Genomic DNA, 25,877 nt, shown 5'->3' on the forward strand with positions numbered 1-25,877 from the left:
TGCTGGGCTCCACAATTGCCTTTCCAGAAAACATTAAAAATGTGCATAGCATAGAAAGGTGAATGGAGATGAGCCAATGGCTCACTGGTAGCACAGCAAGGCAGGGCACCAGCAGGGTGAGCAGGGCAGAGAGCAAATCCTCAAACAGGAGCAGGGAGTGTTGAGCTGCCTGCTCAGGGAAGGGATTGAAGAAGAGATGGCTACAGCAGCTGTCCCTGATGTAAATCTGAGTTTGTCTGTGCAGGAGTATGTGGTTTGGAGGGCCTGGGTGAGGATTTGCATGCCATGGAGCAAAGGCAGCCCTAGAGTGGGCTTCATTCCCTGTGTTAGTGGTAGGACATGCACCACCACCTCTAACCCTTTCCATGTTTAAACAAAGATACTATGGATACACTGCTTCTTCCAATCAGTTCAGTATAGGCATTTAATAGGCTAAATGGTGAAATACATCTACAGGACATACATTAGTCGAGTATTATGTACAGGTGGCATTTTACAAAATTAGAAAGAACTGAAATAGAGCAAAGTTCAACAATGTCTTACTCCATAAAACTTCCTTTCTGCACTACATTAAATATTCTACAAGCTAGACTAGAAAAATATGACTGAATGTCTTTTTTTTTTTCTTTTTAGTTTCTACAAAGCTTTTAATCCAGAAAAAAATACAAAACAACTATTGAGTTTATTAGAGAGACAACACTTGCACACAGACAAAGTAAGTGGACATTCATAGACCTGCAAGTTGAATAAATAGGGTTTGTTTGTATAAAACAATTTTCTCTCTATCTTGCTTTCCTGTTTTAGGGCCTCTGGCCCATGGTCAGAAAAATAAAAATGGGAGGAGGAGTTTGGCTTTGCACGGTTCTTAAACTGAGGCCACACAGCTTTAGGAGAAAGCTTTATTTTGAAGCAACCATTTGCTTCAGGTAAAATACTTCAGGGGAGCAGCACAAAAGAGGGGAAAGGAAAGAGAGGAGTAATTAGGCTGGAAGAAGGAAATCTGGGATTTCTATACCAGCTGCAGCTTTAAGTACAAGGATGAAAAAAAGTTCTGGTGCCTGTGTGGCGTTTTTTCAGGGTGTATGTAGAATTTAGTTGTTTCTTTGGGAAACATATTTAGGGAAGTGCCATTGACCTCAGGTGGAAATAGGATAAGGGCCATCCAGAGCAGGAAGGGAGGGAGCGTCTGAAAGCAGATAGAGAGCACAGAAAATTGGGGGAAGTGTTTCAAACAACTGGTTTTCCTTTTATAAAGCAAAAAGCAAATTAAGTGATACATCTAACGTCATTCCTCACAGAGCTGGGCAGATGCAGATTGGAAGGAAATCACACAGCTAAAAATATGTCGTCACTGCTGTTGTTTTCTCCCCAGAGCTTTGTAAAACTTCTTGACAGTCGATGCAAAAGCAGCATTTAAAGAGCACCTCCCATCAGCCTGGCTGCCTCGCCAGCACAGCTCTCCCCCTGCCACGGTGGGTCTGAGCTGGGGACCCCTCCCCTCACTGCTCCTGGGCCAACACGGAGCTCCAGCTTTGCTGGCTTCATTGGCTTTACCAGAAAACTGTCACCAGTGAGGGGGGTGACAGGGACAGCAGCCAGATTTAGGAAGTGCTCTTGAAACCTTCAGTTATTCTGGTGAAATTTGGTGCTCTGACCAGAATCCCACTCACCCAACAAAGTAATTCTAACAGTGTAGGCAAGAAAGTCTACATCAAGAAGGCAAAACAGATTGTTATATAGATTGAGAGAGCAAAGTTTAACTTAAGTATCACATTATACTGTACTACACTGCTTATAAAAAGGGTCGTAGATCCCAAACACCCCAAATAATGAGCTATAGTTTTGTACATAAATTAATGTTGCTTTGAAGTAAAATAGTCTCTTTCCTTTGTAATAAACATTCATTGCACAGAATTCTTTGTAAGTAAATATATTAAATTTGGTTGCTAAGAAGGTAAAAACTTATTCATACATCTGGCCAGTAAATTTTATCAACCATCACACAATTAAAAGTTGTTGTTAGCGAAAATTATTACTGGAGAAAAGAAAGCACTTGGAAGTCAACTTAGGAGTTAATGCTGGAAGAAATCCTATTATTTCACTCCACCTACAGCAAGCAGCTTCTTCTGGATGCAACATTAATTGGAAGTACAGACCCCATCCAGCCCTGCAGAGATGGAAAAAGCCATCTTTGCAGCTTCCAGGACACTCATCACTGACAGTCAAACTCTCTGAGTACAGGCAGTATCCACCCCCACCAGCCCATCCAACAGGTCGTGTTCTGGGCTGAGACTGGTGCTTCTCCTGGGACAGTGGAGGGAGTCTCTGGGAGGTCCCTGTGCAGGAACGGATTCACTCCTGTCAAAATGACCCCCAAATTCCCAAGGAAAATCCACTGGAGGGCAGAGGTGTCCAGAGACAGCTTGTCCCACCGTGAGCTCAGGGCTCCAGGAGGTGACAGTGCCACCAAAGCAAGGGGGCCTGGCTGCAGGTGAGGAGGGCACCCCTTGGCACACGTGCCAGCAGTGCCAACCTAACCAGGAGGGAGGCAGGTATTTGTCCTTCCACCACACCCCTCCTACTGCAGGTGGCTCAGGGGAAACCTGGAGCCAGGCAAAACAGAGCACAGGTTTGGGATGTGCTGTGGAGCTCCTGCCACCTACCCCCTACCACCACCCTGCTCAGGGCAAGGGAGGAGTACCTGTGCCCCTGCACCTACACCAAACATACCAAAGGAGTAATGTCACAACAATCTCTGATAACGAGGTGGGACAAAGCCAGCCCTGGGGGAAGCAGGAGCCATCTCACCATGTTAAGGGTGAGAAGTGCACACCACGCCACAGCTGGGCCTGGCCTGAAGAGCGAATGGACACACAATCCACCTCACCAAGCCCACCACAGACAGCCTCAGCCACAAACACCAGCGACCAGCTCATCCACCAGTTAAGGTACAGCGAGAAAGCGCTTCCAAAAGGCATCAGCCTTGCTGAAAAGGCAGCTAAGGAAAGGCTGGTTCATCCAAATATGCACAGGTTAGCCAAAGGGAGAGAACTGCTCTGGGCTGCCCCAGGGCGGCAGCCCGGAGGCAAACCTTGCCCTTGCATCTCTATACAAAAGTTACAAAATCAACTGGTGACGTTATATTACATCTATTGTCCGTAATATCACAGTGCTAGTTTGAAATGGCTAAAAAAGAAAGGTTTTAGATTTAAGACATTCCTCCTGTAGAAACACAACCCCTTTGTCTCCTGATGTTGACACCTGAAAGCAGCCTTTCTTGAAAAAGATAAAACCAATGAAATGCACTAATTAAAATTAGGAGCATCTTTTCCTTGACAGCCTTGTATTTCCTAACACATGCCATTGTTTCCCAAGGGGAAATTAAACAAATAATATGAATCCCAGCCTGAAAATCAAAATGTTAGAAGAACAGTTCTAAAGCCCAGATGCTTCTTACCAGGTACTAACTAAATAAAACCCTTGCAGATTTAAATACAGATTACTTTGACATGTCTTCAGAGTGTGTTAGCTTTCCAACAACATTCACAATGAAGTTTCACTTCTGAGGCCATGGAGTTCCTACTCATTCTCTTCAGTTCTGCTTTCCAGAGTATCTGTACTGTCTTCCACATCTTGAGCTGGGTGTGCTAAAGTATCTGCAAAGAAACAGCTCATCAGCACTTATTTCCCCATATAGGTGCAGCCTTGTTTGATTACCTGCTCTACCTGGCAGGTAATCTGTTAGGGTGATCAGACCTGATACAAGAAATCTTCTGTGCTTGCAAACCAGTAGTTAAACCTGGAGTGAGGAATTCTGAGTGCATCACAGTCTGACTTTACATGGAACTTGAGACCTCAGGTAAGATATTAGTGAGATGAGGTGACCCCTGTGGACAGCCACTGTCATGGGAAGGGCACCCAGTCTTGGAAATCTGATTAAGTTGTCAGGCCTGAAGACATAATGAGTCTAAATCAAGGCACAGAACCAACAGAGAAACCACAATATATAACCTGAAAGTCAGGAAATAGATTTGGCTCATATTTACTCGTGAATGATCAAACCCTGTGGTTGTCACCACCCAGAAATGCCAACTGCAATAGCAGGTGATTTTACACTTCAAGACCTTTTGTCATCACCCCTTTGAAGGGAAGGGAAGGTGCATCTTGCACCCTGTCCTGGCTGCTGTGTCTGGGGGTTTGGGTGGCAAATGCTGGTGCACTGAAATGGAAACCAGGTCACTCTACAAGAGAAAAGGACAGCACTGAGATTAAAAAAAAGGAAATAAATAGGCCAGTTTCTCACCGGAGCACTTCCTGTGCAAGCTACACTTATACAAGTCTTACCTTTACCTGTATTTACCCCACAGTGACACTACCAGCCAGGGGTACATATTTGTGAGTTCCTGCTGCACTGACACACTCCTGGGACACCAGGATGCTTTGAAAACGTGCAACTATCAAACATTTCACTTCTGGGGTAGGAGACAGGGATAGATACAGGCTACTGACCAGGATTACTGCTCCCCAGAGTGACCTGTGCAGTGCACTGTCTGCCTGTTGGCCAAGTGAGTGACTGATGCAGACGAAAACACCACTGATCAAAATCTACAGCAAAATTTTCAGTCCACAGGACTCTTCCAGCGCAGATGTTTTCTGGGCACCTTCAAGTGTTTGTCTCATTGTTAACTTCAGGGCACAGCACTGTCTGAAACAGCTACTCTCCTATGGGGAACAAGGATGAAAATTACTCATTCAGACCTTCCAGATCCATCTGCTGCTGCTGCTGCTGCTGGACACAAGCTCTTTGGTCACCATGAAGACCTTTGTCCTCCGCTGACTTGAGGTCCTCAGGAGGCCAGCGCAGCTCCCCGCTCTCCACCTCCCCGGACTCGGTGGGCTCCACCACGATGGAAGGCAGCCTTTTGGACAGCTTGGGGTACTTCTCACGGGAGTCTGGGAAGGCCTGGGGACACATTTGGGGGATGCCCATCAAAGCTTTGTGCAGGGATGTATATTCAGAGCAAGCAGAGTATGTCCTTTCTACATTTGACACGCGCTCACATGTCCATTAAAAAATCCTCTTCCAGCTGGTGCAGATCAACAGCCCTGCACAGGGAGGATTTCAAAACCAGCTGAACCCAGCTCCTTGCTGGCCAAGCACAGTGCAGAGAGGCTGCAAGTCTCAGCACACTCCCCCCTGCATGTGCTGTCCTTTCTTAAGCAAAGAACCCACTTTGCTTGCCAGTGTGTTGAGGAGATGATTGCCTGAACTCGTGTGATCTGACATGAAGAGTGAAAATGGAGACTTGGGAGAGAAAATTTGTTATGCTGCCAAACACTTGTGTTTCAGTTCTGGTGGGGTTTTGGGACACCAAGGTCATTGCTGTAAGGCTGAGCTAAATGGCTGCTGCAGCCCTTCTGGCTGCTGTCCTTTTGCTCTGATACAATATTCACATTTTCTTGCAGTGATAGTTTATTAAGAAGCCACCACGATGCAGAGCTATTTTCTGCAATGTGGAACACTATTCTATGATGCATTCATGCAAAACAGGTAGCCCCAGAGAACATCTTTACACAGAGGACTGTGCCAGCTATTTATTTTCATTTGTCACATTGAAGCTGCAGATCAAACACTCCACAGTGGTTAAAGCTTGAAGCTGAACTAGAGCTTTTTAGTGAAGGATATTGTAACACATAAAAGTGCTTTCCTGTTTTCAACATAGCTGGATCACTTAAATCTCTCAGGGTACTTTGTTTTGAATAGTTTTGTTTCTGGTGGATTGTTTTAGGGATTTTTTGGAGGAAAAACCATTCCAGCTCCTCCAGAACATTACCATAAGAAACTCTGTTGTTGCTTCACTGAAACCTTTTCTCTTGGATCCTCCAACTTCCATATACCTGAACTAACAAGCTACAAATCTCTCCATGCTAGCTGAGTTTTATTTTTATTTTATTTCATTGTGTTTCATTTCTAACAATAAAATCAAGGTGCATGTGAAGGAACTGAACCAGGACTTGAGAGCAAGAATGATCCCAGTTTAACTTCAGAGGCTGCCACAGGTTTGCTCTGGGCTGGTGGGAACCTCCCCACACATCTGCAGCATGTTCACCACTGAACCAGGGTCTCTGCTATCTATACTAAGGTGAGAAACATTGCATATTAATGCAATGAGACACAATTAGGAATTTTTTTTTGTGAGAAAGTGCATTCAGTAGAATTCGACCACATGAATCACTGAAGGCAAACATTTCTGATGCCACCCTGAGCTGCACCCACAGTTTATAACTCATCCTGACCAAGCAATGCTGCTTATGCTGCCCATCAGAAAAGAGCTGCCCAACTTCCCATGACACAGGCTTCTCCTGAGCTGTTCATCATTTGGAAAGACATTTCCATGGCAGCTGTCTTGACTGGAAACCAAATATGAGACAAGGTCTCCTTGGGCAGGACAGGTTCACAGACCTGCTGAGCAGCAGTGCCCTCCTCTGCAGACCCACAGTGGAGCCCAGCTCCCTCAGCCTCACGGCTCAGCTGGCAGAAAATAGCCATAAAACTGTGAGCAAATCGCTGCATTTCCTCCCGTGGCTGCACAGGCAGGTGACAGGGACCCCTTCCCCAGTTACTGTGCAGCCTGCTGGGGTGGCAGAGGCTGCATGAGAGCCACCCCATCCCCAAACCTGCTGGCAGCCCCTGGATGGGCGATGCAATACAACAAAAATTCTCCTTTTTCATCTGCTTTCTGAAGCCTTAGGAAATGACACGGAAAGATCTAAAAATGGCCTGAGAAATGATTATTACAGCTGCAAGAAAATTTAGGAAAGGCACCTGTGTGGCCTCAGCTGTGGCTATTTTTGTTTGTGTCATTCTCATATGGTCTTTTCTCACATCAACCACATAATTTTTTTTCCACCAGAGCCCAGTATTTACCATGTCCCTCCAGGAATGAGTCAGGACTGGCAGGAAGCAGAGCTGCCTGTTGGGCCTTGCTGTGTTTTTCTGCAGAAGCTGGAGCGTGTGATGAGTGGGCAGGAGACTGCAGGAAGAGAAGGACCAGTCTCCCGGACAGAGTGCTTGGAAGTTGCTGGAAGGAACCTAGTTCTCCCACTGAGTCACTGAGTTTGTGCTACATCTCATTTCTTCTTGATTTTTTTTTTTTTTTGCCTCAGGTGGCTGTCACTAAAATGTGGGTGGTAACACCTTCTCCCAGAGGGGAAAGGTAAAGGAGCTGGGGGAAAACTCTGGGGCATGTGATCAGAGACACCATAGAACAGCCCTGCATACACAGGTGAAGTCAGGGCTGGGGCAGAGTTTGGGCAGCATACACTAATACAACACTGAAAACCTGGAACTTGGTGAAGAAGAAGAAAAAGAGTATTGAAAATGTGCTCCTTGAGTGAGCAGCATCCATCCTGTGCAGCCTCTGAGGCACAGCAAAGCCCATGTGCTCTTTAAATGCACAAAGCCTTTCACCACATGAACAAGTGATTCAAAAGGAATTTGCAAATTTCTGGTCTGACTTCCCTGGCTTCCAAATTCCAGATTTTCACCTGCAAGAAGCTGCTCCTGGAGTAGCCCTCTGAGTCTGCTTCCAACATTACACATTGTGTTGAGAGGCAGCTCAGGTCCACCAGGACACATTATGTGGTTGGTCCCTGGTAGTGACACAGAGTCATGAGCACAAGCACAGAGCACAAACTGTGATGTGGGGGCTGCCACAAGGGGGGCTTGGGACATCGTGATCCCTCCTGCTGCAATGAACAGCATGGGTGGGTGCTTGAGTGGGAGTGTGGAACTGCCTGGGCACACAAAATGCTCCTGCACCTGCCAGCAAATGGCCCTGACCAGTGGTGCTGCTGTGATGCCACAGCCATTTCTGTGAATTAGCCAATCATTTCAAATGGTCTCTGCTCTAAAAAGGGAGCTCCCTCTGAGCCTAAAGCAACTCAGTTCATTTCAAGGGTGGCTGTGTAAAAGCTTGGCACAGTACTGGCTGGATGCCTCCATCGCACAGTAGTTGCTCAGATCTGAACTCCTGGTGACAAACAGCCTCTGTGCCTGCATCCCTGCAGGATCTGGGCATTGCTGCCACTGTGCCCTGCAGACCTGGCAGCCCACTAAACACTTCAGCCCAACTCTTAACTTGTAATAATAGAACCTGTGTAGGATCAAACATGTATTGCAGGGCTTGTTCTTCTGGCAGCAGTACTCTGCAATTCAAAACCTACTCTAAGGACAGTTATTGGCTGCATTAAATGGCTTTTGACAAACAACTCAGGACACTTCTCAGTTCTGCTGAAGTTACCTGGCTTGAAGGGCCTCCTTCCTCCTCAGGAGTCTGGCCGAGCGCGAATTCCTCCATCACCGGCTCGCGGGTGTTCATCACCTCGGTCATGCTGGGAATAGTAAAAGAGGATGGGACACCTCAGCTCTGAGCTTTGGCCCCACAACTCATTTAACAAAAATTATTGGCTTTTTATATTGGATAAAATAATTGTGTTACACTGTCCTTCCTGGGCTGTCCAAAAAAAAATTTCCTTGGCCTCCAAGCTAACTGCAACTGCTGCATGTTGTGATGCTGAGCAGGGCATCAACCCCAGCTGTCCCTGGAACAGCAGAGAGGACCCCCACAGAGTTCCAGAGGCATCAGTTGGAAACTGGAGTCCTCCAGTGTTATCAGCAATCGGTTTATTACTGATATATGAGCTCAGAAATTGCATCTGTCGACCAAAAAAAGTAACTGGTAGAAATATCAGCCTTGAATTAAATTCTTATTCTGATTCTTTGTAATGTCTTCAATATTTGCTCTTCCAGATGTCTCTTCCATTTAGTCATGAGCCAGCACTTCTTTTTAAGCTGTTAATTCCAGACACACCAGCTGTATTGGTGTCTAAGAACCAGATTTTCAGCAGTCTTTACTCGCCTGAGTGTTTGGAGAGGTGTCGAGTGGGACTTCCAAATGCATCTGGGACTGTGTGGCACCTAAATCTCATTTAAATCAGGGACTTAGGAACCTAAGGTGCCTATGTGCTCATTGAGCATCACTCTGTGCCACCTGGCACCACAGGCAGCGGTGCTGGCCATGGAGCTGGCCTGGTTCTGCTGGGCATGGCAGCATTCCAGAGCAGAGCCAGAGCCAGAGCCAGAGCCAGAGCCAGAGCCAGAGCCAGAGCCAGAACAGAGCGAGAGCCAGAGCAGAGCCAGAGACAGAGCAGAGCCAGAGCCAGAGCCAGAACAGAGCCAGAGCAGAGCCAGAGCCAGAGCCAGTGCCAGAGCCAGAGCCAGAGCCAGAGCCAGAGCCAGAACAGAGCCAGAGCAGAGCCAGAGCCAGAGCCAGAGCCAGAGCCAGAGCCAGAGCCAGAGCAGAGCCAAAGCCAGAGCCAGAGCCAGAGCAGAGCCAGAGCAGAGCCAGAGGCAGAGCAGAGCCAGAGGCAGAGCAGAGCCAGAGCCTGAGCAGAGCCAGAGCCAGAGCCAGAGCAGAGCCAGAGCCAGAGCCAGAACAGAGCGAGAGCCAGAGCAGAGCCAGAGACAGAGCAGAGCCAGAGCCTGAGCAGAGCCAGAGCCAGAGCCAGAGCCAGAGCCAGAGCCAGAACAGAGCGAGAGCCAGAGCAGAGCCAGAGACAGAGCAGAGCCAGAGCCTGAGCAGAGCCAGAGCAGAGCCAGAGCCAGAGCCGAGCCAGAGCAGAGTCAGAGCCAGAGCCAGAGCAGAGCCAGAACAGAGCCAGAACCAGAGCAGAGCCAGAGCCAGAGCCAGAGCCAGAGCAGAGCCAGAGCAGAGCCAGAGCAGAGCCAGAGCCAGAGCCTGAGCAGAGGCAGAGCCAGAACAGAGCCAGAGCCAGAGCCAGAGCAGAGCCAGAGCCAGAGCAGAGCCAGAGCCAGAGCCAGAGCCAGAGCAGAGCCAGAGCAGAGCCAGAGCCAGAGCAGAGCCAGAGCAGAGCCAGAGCCAGAGCAGAGCCAGAGCAGAGCCAGAGCCAGAGCCAGAGCAGAGCCAGAGCAGAGCCAGAGCCAGAGCCAGAGCAGAGCCAGAGCCAGAACAGAGCCAGAGGCAGAGGCAGAGCCAGAGCAGAGCCAGAGCAGAGCCAGAGCCATCACAGCCCTCGCTGCAGAGCTCGATCCAGCCCATGCCTGGGCAGCTGCACGTTGGGATTTTCCTCCATTTGCCATTTATAAATACAGCATTCCATTGAAATATCTGAGGATGCCCGAAATCTCCAGAATGCATATTAAGTGTGTAGGGGCAAACAGAGCCACTCTGAGCTGAAGGGGCCATGTTCATTTTAAATGTTAATACATCAGCCCTGGAGAGATTTGGCATGGGGCTTTCACTCTCTTTAGCTGGCATTCATCAGGTAGTGCAGTTGGTGGCTGCTGGAGCCTCCTGCAGCACACACAATGTAGGCACCATCCATCAGGCTGCCCTGCCACCTGCCACAGCAAACACTCCTTCAGGCACGACTAAATGCTGCCATTAATTCTGGTCCTGCTGCACACACAAAAGCCTTCTTTGTAACTGCTGCACCTTCTGAGAAATGCCAACTACAACATCTTAAGGGTAACTTGTTTCAGGCTTACATTACCAATTACTGGACAGAACTAAATTTTACAATATCTGCAATTACTACAAGACCCTTCACAATGACTTTAATTAGCTGAAGCACGGAGCGGCATGATAGTGCAGAGACTTTCACTCCCACTGCATCACATTTAAGAAAAAGCATGACAGAACTGTGGGACACTTGAGCTCTGCTGTGGACCAGGACCCAAGTCTGTAGACATTCATCAACATAGGGAAAAGCCCTGAAGGGTCAGCCTTGGACCCAACCAACACTGAATTAATTCACACACTTCCTGGTGCATGCATGAAACAGGAAAGTACAACCAGGCTCTGAAACCCAGCAAAAGGCTGAACCAAACTCTGGATCCGATCACCCTGCAACTTACACAGCCTGAATCCTCCCAGAACTGTGGGACAGTAAAAGAGGGACAGATTCTGCCTGCTAGGAAGAGGGTTTTGAGCTCCCAGCCCTTGCTTGGACCTGTACCACTCCCCAGAGACAGCACAAACACCCCATCAGTACAATATATAGGTTTTCTGGACACATGCTTTTATACCTGGAGCATCCAGCAGGCCATACCATTGGGCACCTATGGACAACAGCACTGAGGGAGCAGCAACCTGGAAATGGGAGACCTCTCCCAGCAGTGATAACTGCGGGCCCTGCTCACAGCTGTTCCTGCCACCTTAGACAGCACTCAACAGAGATGTGCCCTTGGACCAAAAGGAAAGTAGCACTTCCTCTGGTATCACCTCCCTCTGATCACCCCTAGTGATCATTCCATCCTTGCCTTTTTTCCCCACTCTGGCCCCAGTCTCTTCCTTGCTCCCAGAGGGGCCTTTTCACCCCTCCTGCTGCCCCTCTGGAAATGACCACACTAGGCAATAGCAGGACCATGCTCTCCCAGCCTGGCTCTTTGGGAAGAGCTGCTCTGCAGGGCTTTCACACCCTGTGGTAGCCAGAGCCAGCTGTGAGCCGGGAGGAGCACTGGGCTCACCACTCTGAGCATGCCCAAGATGAACAGCTTTCTCTTGGCACCGTTTTTGGGGTTCAGCACCCTAAGCCCAGCTGTCCTGGATTGCAGGGAAAAGGAAATGAGAAAGTGTGTGTCTAGATGGAAATAATCTTGGAGGCTTTGCGTGGGGTCAGTATTTATGAAGTCTTAGTCTTGGCAACCCCAGAAAAGCCATGCCCACTGCTGTGTGTCCTGGGGGTTGGTCCCTGCTAGCCAGCAGCAGACTCCTGCTGTCACTCAGAGCTGGCTGGTTTATTTTAGCAGCCATTCAATACATTGCAAATGTTTAAATACTTCTCTGTCCTCATTCCATGGGAAATTCGAGCTATACATCCACACATGCACTGTCAATGTGTCATATGAACTCAAAGATGTTAAGACCTCACGAAATTCTATTATTGAGCAATAATGGGCTCCGTGCTTCCCTAAGACCACATTATACCCTGCAGATTATTTGTAAATGACAAAGACAAATGATTTGGGCTAGAAAAATGGTGACAGTCCTGCCAGTGTTACAGCAGATGCCTCAGTGAATCAGCTCCCAAGCTGTTGAAGCCCAGGCCATTTCAGAAAATCTGTGCAACTTAAGGCTTTGATTGAATAGGACAGCAGAAGTGATTGTACTTGATGTGTTTCAGAATAGAACATGGGGCCATGCAATTGCCAAAATAATTAGGCTTTAACTGGAATAGATTAATTATTCCCAGTCTTCACTTTGAAACAGTGAAGGAAAGCAGAAGGATCTATATGGGCTGTGAAAGCAGTCATGTTTCTAACGAGCTTAACTAGCTCTTTAACAGGAAACGTAACTAGATGTAAAATAATTGAGAATGTCACTGCAAATCAGTTCACTGAAACTTCAAAATCACCTGTAGGACATCACTGAGTTGTTTATAAAGCCATATAAACTTAGCAACAGGCTTGGTGATGCTGCTTAGGGCTTTTCAAACTGTGATAACATTTATGCACGGGACAATTTTTTGCTTTTCAGCCAGTGTTGATGGAAAATATTAAGCCACTTTTAGCGTTGCTTTTACGTGAGATGTACTGACTGACATACAACAGAAAAGTGGCTGATTCAAACAATTATAAGAACTACAGCTCTTCAATTCAGTCTTGCATTCATTTTATGTATGGTAGATGCTGGTATCACCAATGACATACAGTAGCCATAGTGATGCAAAACAAGGCAATAAATAGCATTTACAAACAAAGGATAAATTCTGTTCTGGTGGATGAGTCATCTGCTCTGAACCTTAAAATTCTTGTGTCAGTGAATTAAGAGATACATTACTTCCCCTAGTTTTAATTAAGCATAAATATACCAGTGGGGAAGGGAGGGGGAAGTGAAATCTGTTCTTGCATTTCTGTGACAAAACTACATTTAGAGAAGATTATCTTAAATGCAGTGCTAAAGTGCTACAGTCCCAGGACCACACTATGCTGATCTTCTTCCAGGGGCATGGAGCAAAAGCACAGATCACTTTCTGCTGCCTGTGATGGCACTAACAAGGTCAGTAACATACAGAGCAATATTTAGCCTGACAAGTGGTAAACCACCTCCCATGGGAAAGGCCTCAGAAACAATGCACACACTTTTATTTTAGGTTTTGAACAGAGGGCAAAACTGACCTGTGAAATTCATGGGGAAAAAACAGTATCTGAATGCAGACCAGGTTCAGGACTCAAAAGTTTGCAGCACTCATGGAAGATAGGCAGGTCATGTGATGCAAGGAAGTATTTCCTTAAGGACAGGGGCACAAACACATTTTCTGGGACAAGCTGAGACATGGTTAGGGAGAGCTGTTACCTGAAGCAGGGATCAATCTGGGGGATTCTCAGCCATGCAATGAACTGAGGCCTGATCCTGCTCTCCCTCCCCAGCCAGGACAGGCAGCAAAGAGGATGCCAGCCAGAGCAGGAGGCTCTGTGGAGGATAAGCAGCAAGTACAGGGCAGTGAGAGAAGAGAGCACGTTACCTTCAATCACATCCACGGTGTCACTTCCAAAAACTGTCCTTGCTGCAGGCACCTGCACTGCTGAGGGAGTGTGGTGCAGACTCAGTCAAACCCTAGAAGTGCCTGGAAGAGACAACAGAACAGAGTCAGAGCTGGTGACCAGAGGGACAACGCTGGCAGGCACTGGTGTGAAAGAGTTCTGCTGAAAGCTTGCTGCAGAAAGCCCCACTGTGAAGGTCTGTACCATTTTCTGTGCGAGGTGGGATTTGATCTTCATAGAGCACCTTGTGAATTACTGAGGCAAGTAATGTACCAAAGGCACCTAAAGCTAACTGAAACACCTCACAATCCGACTCTGTGTGATGCTAAACCTTATTCCTTAGTCTGAGTTACACAAAAACTGCTGAAACTGGGACACTCTGAAATCCTCCCATACAGAAATTGTATGGATAGTTGGAAAATTGGAAAATAAAAAATGTATTCCCTTATTTGGCAGGATGAGTTTGCTTAGTGAGAGACAGTTCTACTGATCAATACACAAAGAAGACAACATATGCTCAAAGAAGGATCCATTAACATTGCATTACTGCACAGTTCTTTTGGAAGTCACAGGGGGAGTGACTTTTTTAAATATCTACTCCAATTTGAAGGTAATATGTTGACTGGTATCAAGACAGGGAGCCTACTGAGCAGGAGTGAGGATCCCACCATTTCAAAGAGTGAATCACTGATTTCTGATGACTTCTCTGTCAGAAAGCCTTAGCTGATGAGCCTCAGGAGTTACAGTGCGTAAATATAGTCAGTATCTAGGCCAGAGATGATTTTCTGAGAAATTTGTTTAGCTCTACAGCTTTCCAAATATATATTCATGCCAGCCACAGCTATTTCCTTGGATGGGAAAATGGTGTTTTCAGTGAAGTGAATGGCACTAGTATATATATTTTATATCCTCCAGTGGTTTGGATTCCAGCCCAAATGATTAAACAAATCTACCTGCTCTGGAAGCCTTCCTACCAAGATTTATTACACTGGATTAACTGCACACTGATTTTATTCAAAAACAGTGACAGAGGGAAAATTGTGTATTGCATTCTGGAGTTTCTTCTCGTGCCACAGGCCATGCTTATTGAAAATTAGGGAAGCAGGAAATCACTTCTCTATCCCCAGGATTCAATCCAGAAGGTTTAATTCTTGTCTGGCAATTCTCCTTCCTAACCAATGACCAAACCAACATCAGGGAGGATAATGTTTTGTCCCTTAAAAATTTGTGACTACACTCAATGTTTGTCTCATAAAAACAAGGGAGCATCTGATACCATGCTATCCAATGCTCTGGGAAGATTTTTATCCCACTACCCATTACAAAGCTGCTGCTATTAAACCTATGAAAATTCAACTTGAATTTGTCTATCTTCAATGTCTCCTTCAAAAAAGACTGAATGTAATAAGAACAATTATTACACAGAGTAATTATTACATTGCCAGTGAGAGACAAAAGGGTGTAGGAGATAAGGAACCAGGCACCACATGGTCACTGTTTGGAATCCAAGCCAGGCCACTTTCTATTCAGAGTTATCTTCAGATGACTGGTTAGTGGTATACAAGGACCCATGCAGGACTGAATTAATTAAACCCACATCCATTGCTTTCCAGTCTCAGCAAAGGACTTCTGGATTTAACTGACCCAAGCCCAATCCCCTCTCTGGTGTTTTGGGCAACTCTGTCCTATGGTGCATGCAGTGTTGGACAGGGGATGTCAGCCCCTGTTGCTCAGCTACTTGGAACCTGTAATTAAAAAAAAAAGTTCACTTCAGGACCTCAGCATGGAAAATGTCCCTTCTCCCAGTATCACAGCCATACTTAAAACCAGAAAATCTTCTTCCTAGTCAAGACTGTTGTAGAGTTCAGCGTTTCCAGTTCCAGTACAGAACTACCAGAATGCATTTATTCTCTGAAGAAAAAATACTCACTTCACCTGCCTAATAGATGTGATTACCTTCTGTGGCTGACAAACATAAACTAAACCCCTTCCTTCTGTGATACTGCCTAATCTTTTAGAAACAAGGCACAGCTACTGAGACCTTGCAAAGGGCTTTTACTGCAAAGGAAACCATCTGGAAATTACCCAAGAAAAGCCTTTCTCTGGTTATCTTTTCTTGTCCCATACTTCTACCCACCTTTGCTGCTTTCCAGCCTGGAGCCCATTTGCTCAATGCACCCTCTTCCAACCCACCCATCTTCTGCTGCCAGAATAACTTGCCCTCCTTTGCCTCAAGTTGATAACTAACATCTTCTCTGGCTGCAGGAGCACCCACACAGCTATGCTGTCATTAAGAGGAACTGAGTCAAGTCCCAAGTCTCCAAGACCAGTGGTACTGCCTTGGCCACCCCTCATCTGGGCTTGCAGAGCCTGGCTATACCTCCCAGCAAAGAGCAATTAATTTAGGTATTACTCCAATGAGCTGCTCATGTCTTGCCTCTTTATGAGCTGTAGCATCAAGCAAGGAAGTCCTGAGATGTTCCAAGTTTTTCACCAGTGAGACAAAAGAATGCTTCAGTGGTGCCTCTCTGCCCAGAGCCAGGGCCCTCAGCTCACACAAGGGGATGAATCTCTACCTGTGCTGCTGGCATGGGTCACAAGTCTAGGCACTGAAAAGGTGCTCTCTGGGCTTCTCTCTTGTCTCTGGAAAGCATCTGGAACAAACTGCATTTTTGGAACTTCTACAGCCTGTCCCAGTGGGGTGGTCTCACCACCCATGGGAGAGCAGACGTGGGATATTGGGCAGCAGCTCTGGTCAGCTGCAGTGTATGGGAAGCCCAGCCTGGCTGTTTCTCCTGAGTCTGCTCTCCATGGGCGCAGAGGACTCCACCAGGCACAGCAGCAGAGTCCTCTCCTTGGGATAAATCCACTGTGAATTGCAAAGTAGATGTTTTTAAAGCAAGTGTGCTTTAAAACAGAAACAGGAACTGGGCCACAGGCTGCAATCCTAGCAGCCCACTTGATAAAGGAGCATGTCTCAGAGGCTCCGAGCCCCAAACTTTTCTCCCACAGGCAGCAGCACCTCCAAAATCAGGGCACTTCTATTTAGAGATTCCTCCTACTCTGGAACATTACCCCTTCTCCCTCAGCTGCCCCAGTGCTGGAGACAACTGGGTGGCAAAGTGAGACCTGACCTCAGGATGCCAGGGCTGCTGCTAGATTAGCAGGGACTGCAGGACACCCTCTTCCCTTCTCAGGCTTCCCAAAGTAATCATTTCCCACCGAGCACTCATGGAAATATTATGATAACAGCCTAACAATACCACATTGAAGGTGCACCTTCTAACAAAGCCTAGATATGAGGCAGAAATTGGCCTTGAACTCCACTTGCAAATCTATCATTTTTCTGGCATGGCAGAAACAGAAGCCCTCCCCTCCTTATTTCAATGGGTCAATCCCAAGGGCTTTTCCAGCCCTGTACTTAAATTGTGCTGGATGGACACCCCCAAGGTGCACCAGGACAGAGCTCTGGGTGCAATCACAGCACAAACACAGCTCCCACTGATTCAGACATGCCACAAACAAACCAGGAGCTCAGCCTTTAGCAGCCACCCCACCTCCCACCTCACCCCACCATAGCCCCTGACAAATGCAAACTTGTCTTCATTCAAGGACTCAAGCCTTTGTGTGTGCTACAAAAAGAAACCCCTGCTATTGATTACAAGGAGAATTGGGACAGGCAGTGCATAAGAATGGCGAGAGGTGGGAGAAGCAATGCTCTGCTGCTTGCATTCTGCAGAGTGGAAAATTTCAATGGGTCACAGGAAACCCTGCTCAGCAAGTCCCAATAAACAAACAGGTCAAAGGAGGTTTTTCCACCCAGAAGAAGAAAGGGTGCCTTATTCAGGCCACTCTGCTGCAGCAGAGCAGGCTGCCAGTTCAGCCAATGTGGAGGAGTGGGCACTCCATGACAGAGCTGCAGCTGTGGTGGATGAAGCCATGGGCTGCTCACATGGTACAAGAAGGTGCACGTCCCTGCAAGGAATGCCAGTTCCCATTTTCCATGGCCAGCTGCTTCTGTAGATCCAATTCCTCCATATCTCAGTCTTTTGTTAGTCCTAGGAGGATGGAACTATAGCTGAGAATGACCCAGGTGGCCTGGGCCATCCACAGGCAGGACCATGCCCAGTGCTCTACCAGAGTGGGACAGCGACTTCAGCATCTCGGTACAACCCAAAACAAGCACTTACATCAGTGACACCCCACAGCCTTGTTGCCCTGACTGCACCTCAGCTCAGCTTTTGGATACTGCAGGTAGGAACTTGGACAGAGTCTTTGCTTCCCCTGGTTGCACGTTTATAATGAATGCACTTCATGAAGTGTTGTGGATTCCATGGGACTAGCAAAATGTAAATCACCGCATGGACCGCAGAAGATAAATGTATGAACTCCTATTTAAACCTCCCACTTCTTTTTGGATGCAAATCTCTTTCCTAAGCAACTGAGAGAAGTGCGATATGTGTCAGAGTCTGGAGATTAGAGATCTGTTCTGTTCCCTCGTTTCAGAAGCTCTTGTCTTCGGCCACCCACGCAGTACTTGAGTTCTGCTCTCCGCAGGCCAAAGCTGCCTTCCTCTCCCCGGCAGCGTGTGCTCCGCAGAAGATGTCGATCTCTCTCAGGAAGCAGCGAGATGAAACGGCTCTCGAAGTGGAGGAGCTGATGCATTTCAGCATGAGACACAGCACGTAGTTTGGGAGAGAGAAAAGGGGTAGGAGGCTGCTATTTCCAGACCGTGCTGCCTCTCACCACTAACTTTGTGGTGAGCTGCAGTTTTTACCGTTCCTGCTCCAAAGAAACTACTGGGGTAAGGATCACCCTCGGGAATTTCTCAGACACTCATCTGTGGACTCCCAACACTAAAAACATAGGCTTGCAAAGGGCCAGTGCTGGCAGATGAATCTAACTCAGCCTCCTCGCCTCCTGGTGTTGCACAATGAGCCTTTGGGGAGCCACTGTTCTTCTGACATCCCTGGATCCTGGAGCGCCATGGCTACACACAAACCTCAACTTCCAGCTTGCTGTAGCTGCCCAAGCTTCTGCTGGCCCTCTTGGCATAAAAACTAGATTCATAAATGGTCAAAGAAGAAGTAGAAAGAACTAAAATGTTCCTGTGTTTAACTATCACAATTTTTAAAGCAAACTCATGATTTGGGGATGATTCAACTCTAATTTTTTTTCAAATTATTTTTGCTATGCTGCTGGCTATGGGTGCTTCCTTGGTGGATTCTTCCTTTTGCTTTTTCTTTTCCCCTGGCTGCTTTAAAGCAGCTCATTTATTTCATCTCTTTGATCTCAGCACTGAACTACCTGAGCTTCCTCATGGAAGATGCCACAGGGGATAGGTATGGCAGGAGGGGTGGGGGGCAGCCAGACAGGATGCTCGGAGCTGGGGATTGGGAGCAGCCAGCCAGGAAGCATGTGCAGAGCAGCGGAGGGAGGAAGAGGTAGAGCAGATGGGAAGAATGACTAAGCCAGCTCCTCTGACTGCTGGTAGACCTTGACATCGTGGAAATCTCCACAGAGCCCTCATGGAACTGTGTGCCAAGAGAAAGTTTGGATTTATTTTTTTAACATCAGATTCGGCAGCTAATTGATGTGAGAGGAGCTCATTAGGAAAACACCCCATCAAAATTAGAGATAAGCCTCAACAAGCTGTTAAATGTTTTAGAGGTATCTCTTCTGTTACTTGCTGTGCAAATACTCTCATCTGAGAACTTGCTTTTGGGATCAGAAACACCTGTATTGAGCAGCATGACTTTGCATAGGCTTTAATTTCCCACAATTTTACAAAGCCAGCACATTACATATAACTATATTGTTCATTTTAACTCAGACTAATCCTTACTAAAGGCTTTTAGAAGGAAATGGTTTTGTTTCTGGGATCTGCTCTGGAAGATGAAGATTCTCTCATCCCTAATATTTCACGCCACAGTTGTCCCTCACCTTGCAGCACCCATGGGAATCAGTGACAGATTAAAATTGGCTTCCTGTGCTTCTTTCTACCATTCCCCTAGGTATTTTTGGATAGTTCTGAATTCAAGCAAGGGAGTGGGGGAAAAACATCTTAGAGCATCAACATAGAGTACATGATTCTCAGATGGAAATGTCATGGGAAATGGGTTGCAAAATGTTTGATGTCTTTTTGGCACCGTGAAAGAATACTCTGGATAGTCTATCACTGGGCTCATTTCTAGGCAACACAGTAGGGTAAGAGGTTAGGTGCAGTCAGATAGAAAAGTATTTACTTAAGAGACAAATTAGTTATTTCCTGGTAGCTTTGGGAAAATTAGAATACAGCGCTATCAGTGTTATAACCTGATATAATATTGAGCATTTAGGTAAGGCAAACAAAGAAAAAGTGGTAAGATTTTATAAAAACAAGCAAACAAAAACCCACCAGAGACTCCTAAGAGAACAAAGACAATTAAGTGGCTATTAATATTCCTTCTTGGCAATTACCAGCACAACCACAGGTGTCACGATATCACAACCTAACACCAGAGATGCAGCTGGTTTTGTCCACAAATTAAAACTCCATCACCTCAATTGAATTTCCAAGCATGGGAAGCTGCCCTAGCCCAAGATGGAGGATATGAGAACACTATGTCCTACTACAGTAAGAATGGGGAAGATGGAGGGTGAGGACAACACACATCTAAAAAAAAAGAAATCACTAAAAACCAAAAAATCAGCGTGGCTTTTTTTAATGAGTCATTAACACTGAAAGCAGATATGCATTAACAAGACTTTGAGTCTTCCTGCCAACCAATTAACATTCACCTTCTGAATCTAGAGTTCTACTAAGTATTTGCACAGAGGCAGTTTATGTGTGTGCATGTCAGAGACTGAACTTAGATGAAAATTCAGGCTACATCTTACACAAGCTGCAGTGGTCTCAATGGAGGAGCAGGACTTGACTATTTTCTCCTAGTCCTATGGGGACATGGGCACTAGGGGGTAGAACACTGTGGGATCAGTCAATGCACACTGATGAGAGAAGGGGATTGTCCTGCTGGACCACAGCTTCTTCCAGCACTGGCATCTGCTCTGCATGCAGACTGGTCATGTTCTCCCCAGACCATGAAGGAGGGGTGGTCCCAGACCCTGAAGAATTGCAATCAAAGAGGGACAAAGACTGAGATGAGATTTTAAGGACCTGTTGGTATCAATCAGTCTACTTCATTCTAGCTGGATGTTATTGGTTGGCAGCTTTTCTGGGGTTTGCAATAAAGCCTTCCCTTGAAGACTGAAAATTCACGAAATTGATTATTTCACAGAATTTTCCAAAGAATGTGCATGTTTAAGAACCAAAAGGAAGGGCTGTGTCTGAGGCAGATACTGGTCTCCTTGGAGTCCTGGCAGAGCTCTTCCTGCCTTGAATGGCATAGGATCAAGGCTTCTCTGACCAACTTCTCCTAAATAGAAATGGTTAAATAGGCTCAAACACAGGGGCATAATTTCAGAAATGAGAGAGCCTGAGACACTCTGGGGTTGGTACCTGATCTATGCAAAAGCCTGTTGCTTAATACAAAGAGATCATTGTGAGAAGGGAGGGAAAGTAGTAACTATATTTGCATATTATTTCTTCTGCTAAAGCAGTGTACCAAAGACATTGGAGGAAATTCCACCTGATTGACAAATTGTCAGGCTAGAATGGGAAAGTGACAAAACCGGGTCAAGTTATTCCCTGTTTGCTTGTTTTCTCTTTGTAATCATAATGTTGACTCTGCAAACATGTTTTTTAAATGGCGTATTAATTATCCAAATCCTGAGCTGTGAGCTGGATTCTTTTCTGGGCAAAAAATTTGTTGCTCATTAAAACTAAGAGAAGGAAAACACTGGCTTGAACCTAGTTGTGCGTAGGCAGAATTTCCCCGCTTCACCTTCCTTCACAGGCTCCTCATAAGGAGGCATTGTGCTGTGAGCCAGGCAGGCTGCAGGGCAGGTGTGAACACCAACCCTGGATCCTTCAGTAAGATGTGAACCCACAGCCTGAAGCGCTTCATTGCTGTACTGACTGTACAACTGCAGTAAAGATCTCAGTCAGGAAAAGACTAATGGAAACAAATTTCTCTCTGTGCATTGCTTATTGTGGTTAATGCTACGTTAATGGAGGGGTTAATGCTACGTCCAGGCTAACCCAACTGCCCTCCATGACTGTAGCCATATTCAGAGATGCACAAACACGGCTCTGTCCCAGATGAAAAGAAAATTTCTGTGGTATGTTCATTTGGCAGATGGAAAATACTCTCACCCGTTGCTCTGAGTGAAACATAGTCCTCATTTACAGAGCAAAGTAGGTTCTTTCATTCTCTAAAAGTAATCGTATGTGTGCTATTTGCTACCTGATGGGAAACGCAGGATTTCAGTGCTCACTTCAGCTCGGCTGCAAGCAAAAGCATAGTCTTAAACTTGTGCTTTGTTAGTCGCTTCCTCGTCTCAAAAGTTGTCTTGGAAAAAAAAAAAAAAGGCATAAACAAATAGCTGAGGCGATCGCAGCCCACAAACCAACAACTCCCTCAGCGCCGTGCTCATTCATCAGGATTCCTTCACACAGCCCTTTCGGCTGCCGAACGAGTTGGGTGGTGTTTTTGTAAACGAGAATCCTTTTTCTCAGTGAATTCTCCGTAACACCCTTAACTCGAACAAACAAGCATGTGGAGAAACAAGCCGCGGCAGAGGCGCGCGTTCCGCCTCTCCCTCTCTCCCCGTTACCCCGCGGCCGCCCGTGGGACTGGAGCGCTTCTCCCCGCTCCGCGCTCCCCGCTGCTGACCCGCCCCGCACGGCCCCGCAGCGCTCCGAGCCGCGGCACCGCACTCGGGGCTCCCGTGCCCCGCACAGACCCGACCCGCACTGCACCGACCCGCACGGTACCGACCCGCACGGCACCGCACCGCACCACACCGACCTGCACACACCCGCCCCGCACGGCACCGACCCGACCCGACCCGACCTGCACCGCACTGACTCGCACGGCACTGATCCGCACCGCACAGACCTGCACCGCATTGATCCGTACGGTACCGACCCGACCCGACCCGACCCGCACCACACAGACCTGCACACACCCGACCCGCACGGCACCGACCCGACCTGCACCGCACCCACCCGCACGGCACCGACCCGACTCGCCGAGCACGGACCCGCCCGGCACGGACCCGCACACACCCGACCCGCCGCCCCTACGCCCAGCTCCGGTCGCCGGCTCCGCCACGGGCGCGCTGCCCGGGTCCCGGGGAGCCGCTCCCGGCCGCGGCGGGGCTGCGAGCGGGGCACTCACAGGTGGCCGCTCTCCCCCTCTCCGCACCCCCCGGGCCCGGCGGAGACCCCTGCCCGGCTCACCGGCGCGGCAGGCGAGGCGAGGCAGGCGGCAGCCGCCCGCCGCCCATGCACGGCGGCAGAGGGGAGCCGGCAGCTCCGTCAGCGCGTCCGCATCCTCCCGGGCCGGGCGCTGGCACCGCCGCCGCGGCACCTCCCCGCCCGCAGACCGGCCCCGCCGCCGCCAGCGCGGGGAAACCACTCCCCCGGCAGCGCCGGCGGGGCGGCACGCAGGCACGGCCCGGCCCGGCCCGGCCGCCCCGCGGGGAGGGGACGCTGTCCGCGGACACGTGTGGGACCGCACGGCCTCACCCAGCCCCGACCCCCGCACGGTGCCGGGGTCACACGGCGCGCCAGGCGCGGGACGGAGGGCCCGGAGGGGTCACTCCCCCGGAGCAGTTCCCCCTCTCCCCTTGCTTTGCTCACGGGTGTCCAGAGCCCGCCCTGCAGCAGTCCTTGATGAGAAAACGCCGAATGCGGAAAGCACAAACTTTTTGGGGTTCTTTTTGGAGGGATTATTTTTTTGCGGGGGGCGGGTGCTCCACACCGAAGTGAGTTTCCCGTCTGCATCCCCGACCCGTGGCAGGGACCGCTCTTGTCCCGAGAGGCTGCGGAGCTGGGGCTGGCAGGCAGTCTGTGCCAGGGCTGTGGTAAGGGGCTCCCCCCTGCCAGGGGCTCACTGCAGACAGGCTGCCAGGAGGCATCTGTACCTCTGCATGTATTGGTGATGCTGGTGATAGAGGCAAAAACACACGCAGTGGCAAAAGTCACGCTATGGCATTAGCCTGGGGAGCAGTGATGGAGGAATGTGGATGTACAAAGGAGCACGGTCCTCCCCAGTGCTGGGCATCCCCCCGGGAAGCAGCTCAAACTCGGCTGATGCAACCGAGGGATGCAAGGGGGGTGCAGATCTGCCTCCCTCCCTCTGCCCAGCCAGCAATGGGAGCTGTGGCTTCAGCCTGCAGATGAGCAGCCCCTGGGGTCCCCTCTTTGCCAGGCTCAAAGGAGGGACATGCACCACGGCTGCTGGAACAGGCCTTTCCTTTAGTGCCTTTTTCCCGAGACTGGTGCTTCCAGCACAAGCACACAAGAGCACGATGGAGCACGGGAACACTGAAAGGGAGATGGGTGTCAGCCAGGGGAGACCTTCCAGCATTTGTTTTGTGGGAGGTCCTGCAAAATGAATGCCAGCATGCATGGATGGCACAGGGTGCATGGAGCATCCAGGGGAGACACAGCTGCAGGTGAGGAGGAAGCAGTGTGTAACCTCGGCTTCAATCTCCCCTCTCTGTCTAACATTGGGCTGTCAGGAAATAAGGAGCTCAGCCTGCATTTCAGGGTCATTCATCCTTGGCTGGAGGGGGTGAAAATGTCACCTGCTGCTGATTTAAGGGAAGTCTCGCCTGTTTCTGTGGGCAGTGGTGGAAGGTGATTCCATTAGGGCAGCGGGACAGTGGTGGCACAGCTGCAGTCTGCTCTTCATGCACCCAGGATGGTGGATGAGAAGGATCTGTGCCCGTGCCCAGGAAACCTATTTGGGAGTGAAAGCAGCTCCTTCCAAAGGATGTATATATAGATATATGTACACTCTACACAGAGAGTGTATCTACTGGCATTTTTCCAGTGCTGGGGTTATGGGTATGGATTCCAACCCAACAGCCACCCAAGAACCAGTTGTAGACTCTCTTTGGAAGCTGCTCTTGAACAGTGAGCTTTTATGCACTTTGTGCTTTTTGCACACACTTTTTGCAAGTGTATCTAAAACATAGCTATTGGTTTAATCCTATATATTCAATGTATATACATGCTTCACTGTATACCTCAGTGTTCTGAGAATGAACCCCACATGGCAGTGGGCAGACCAATTATTTCTGACAGTTTTATTCCTGGATTCCTGAGTTATTCCTGCCTGAGGACAGAACAGCTGCAAGGGGAGATTTATCCTGTGGAGACTAAAACCAACTCCCCAGTAACATTGGGGTTGCAGGAAATCTTTAAATAGGAGGTGTCCTTGTCACCCCAGGGAGATAGTAGGGTGCATGTGTACCCTATCAGGGAGGTATCCCATCAGAAATACCCCTTGTGCAGTGCAGTGCTGGGTGGGACAGGGCAGGATCCAGACCTGGGGCTGGACAAGCTGTTCCACTGTTCTCCAGAGAAACTGCTGCTACTGCTTCTGCCACCCGTATCTAAGGGCACCAGAATCTTGCAGGGAGGTCAGTGGGGAGAGTGCAATCCCTCCAAGGGACTTTTCCCCTGCTTTCACTTCTACTCCCCATGAGCAAGTTCCTGCCTGTGCACTTTCCCAAGCTGCTTCACCACGAGCTGCAAAAGGCAAGGTGGAGAACAGAGACAGGCAGTGACTACTGTCAAGGAAAACAATGGTTTAAAGCTATTTAGAGCTTTGTGGAAACAATTTATTTTGGTTTTGTGGCCCCAAAGAAGAGCAAGTTTCTGTCTCCACCACAGGATCTGTTTAGTCTTGAGTGGCAGATAAGCCTCAGAGGCTGCACCCAGCCTGGTGGGCACTGGGACATTCTGCCTTCTGTTGCCTCCCACAGTGAGTGTTGTAGGGCTCAAGATGTGTCTGTGGCAGCTAGAGTAAACATTCAGAAGCAACTAACATCTGTCTGTGCTTTCCAAGACAACTTTGGTGTTTTATTTCCAACCCTTGAGGTCTCAAGTGGGAAATTCACTTTGCTCCATGGGCAAATTGATCAGACCCCAGTTGGGAAAGCAGAGGATATGGGTTGGATATCTTCTGTGTGGGCTCCTGGAAGTCCCATACTGGTAGTTTCTGAAGCCCACTGCAGTTTCTAAAGTAGGCTGTATGGCAAAGGCTCTCTTGATGATGAACAGGGTAAGTGCCAGTCAACCAGTGTTATTCCTGTGTAACTGATTGGAACTACACAGACTGAATTTAATTTCATGATTAGTTATGCCAGGAGACCACAAGTATTGGATAGGTGCCTTTGTTAAATTAATCTCGTG

The 25,877-nt window shown here is 48.3% G+C and overlaps 1 protein-coding gene across 1 annotated transcript; it reads right to left on the reverse strand.

Moving 5' to 3' along the window:
• Positions 1–397: 397 nt before the first annotated feature.
• Positions 398–23,102, reverse strand: LBHD2 (LBH domain containing 2). The gene is made up of 5 exons (XM_071426390.1): positions 22,911–23,102; positions 13,549–13,650; positions 8,304–8,394; positions 4,759–4,963; positions 398–3,656 (listed from the first exon to the last, which is right to left on the reverse strand). The coding sequence occupies exons 3-5, from the start codon at positions 8,391–8,393 to the stop codon at positions 3,580–3,582; spliced, it is 372 nt and encodes a 123-aa protein (XP_071282491.1). The 5' UTR covers position 8,394; positions 13,549–13,650; positions 22,911–23,102; the 3' UTR covers positions 398–3,579.
• Between the last annotated feature and the right edge of the window lie 2,775 nt (positions 23,103–25,877).

The sequence above is a fragment of the Agelaius tricolor genome, unplaced genomic scaffold (assembly GCF_023055355.1).
Source record: "Agelaius tricolor isolate 1412-34295 unplaced genomic scaffold, bAgeTri1.0.p SCAF_5, whole genome shotgun sequence".
In the NCBI taxonomy this organism is placed as follows: Eukaryota; Metazoa; Chordata; class Aves; order Passeriformes; family Icteridae; genus Agelaius; species Agelaius tricolor.

Bases quoted from the DNA above. Each gene is read 5' to 3' on its own strand.
- LBHD2 (XM_071426390.1), bottom strand. From the start codon at position 8,393: ATGACCGAGGTGATGAACACCCGCGAGCCGGTGATGGAGGAATTCGCG. The intron at 4,964-8,303 runs GTAACTTCAGCA...ATGTGTCCCCAG, and splicing joins AAGGAGGCCCTTCAAGCCAG to GCCTTCCCAGACTCCCGTGA. The intron at 3,657-4,758 runs GTCTGAATGAGT...GTTTCTTTGCAG, and splicing joins GCAGCAGATGGATCTGGAAG to ATACTTTAGCACACCCAGCT.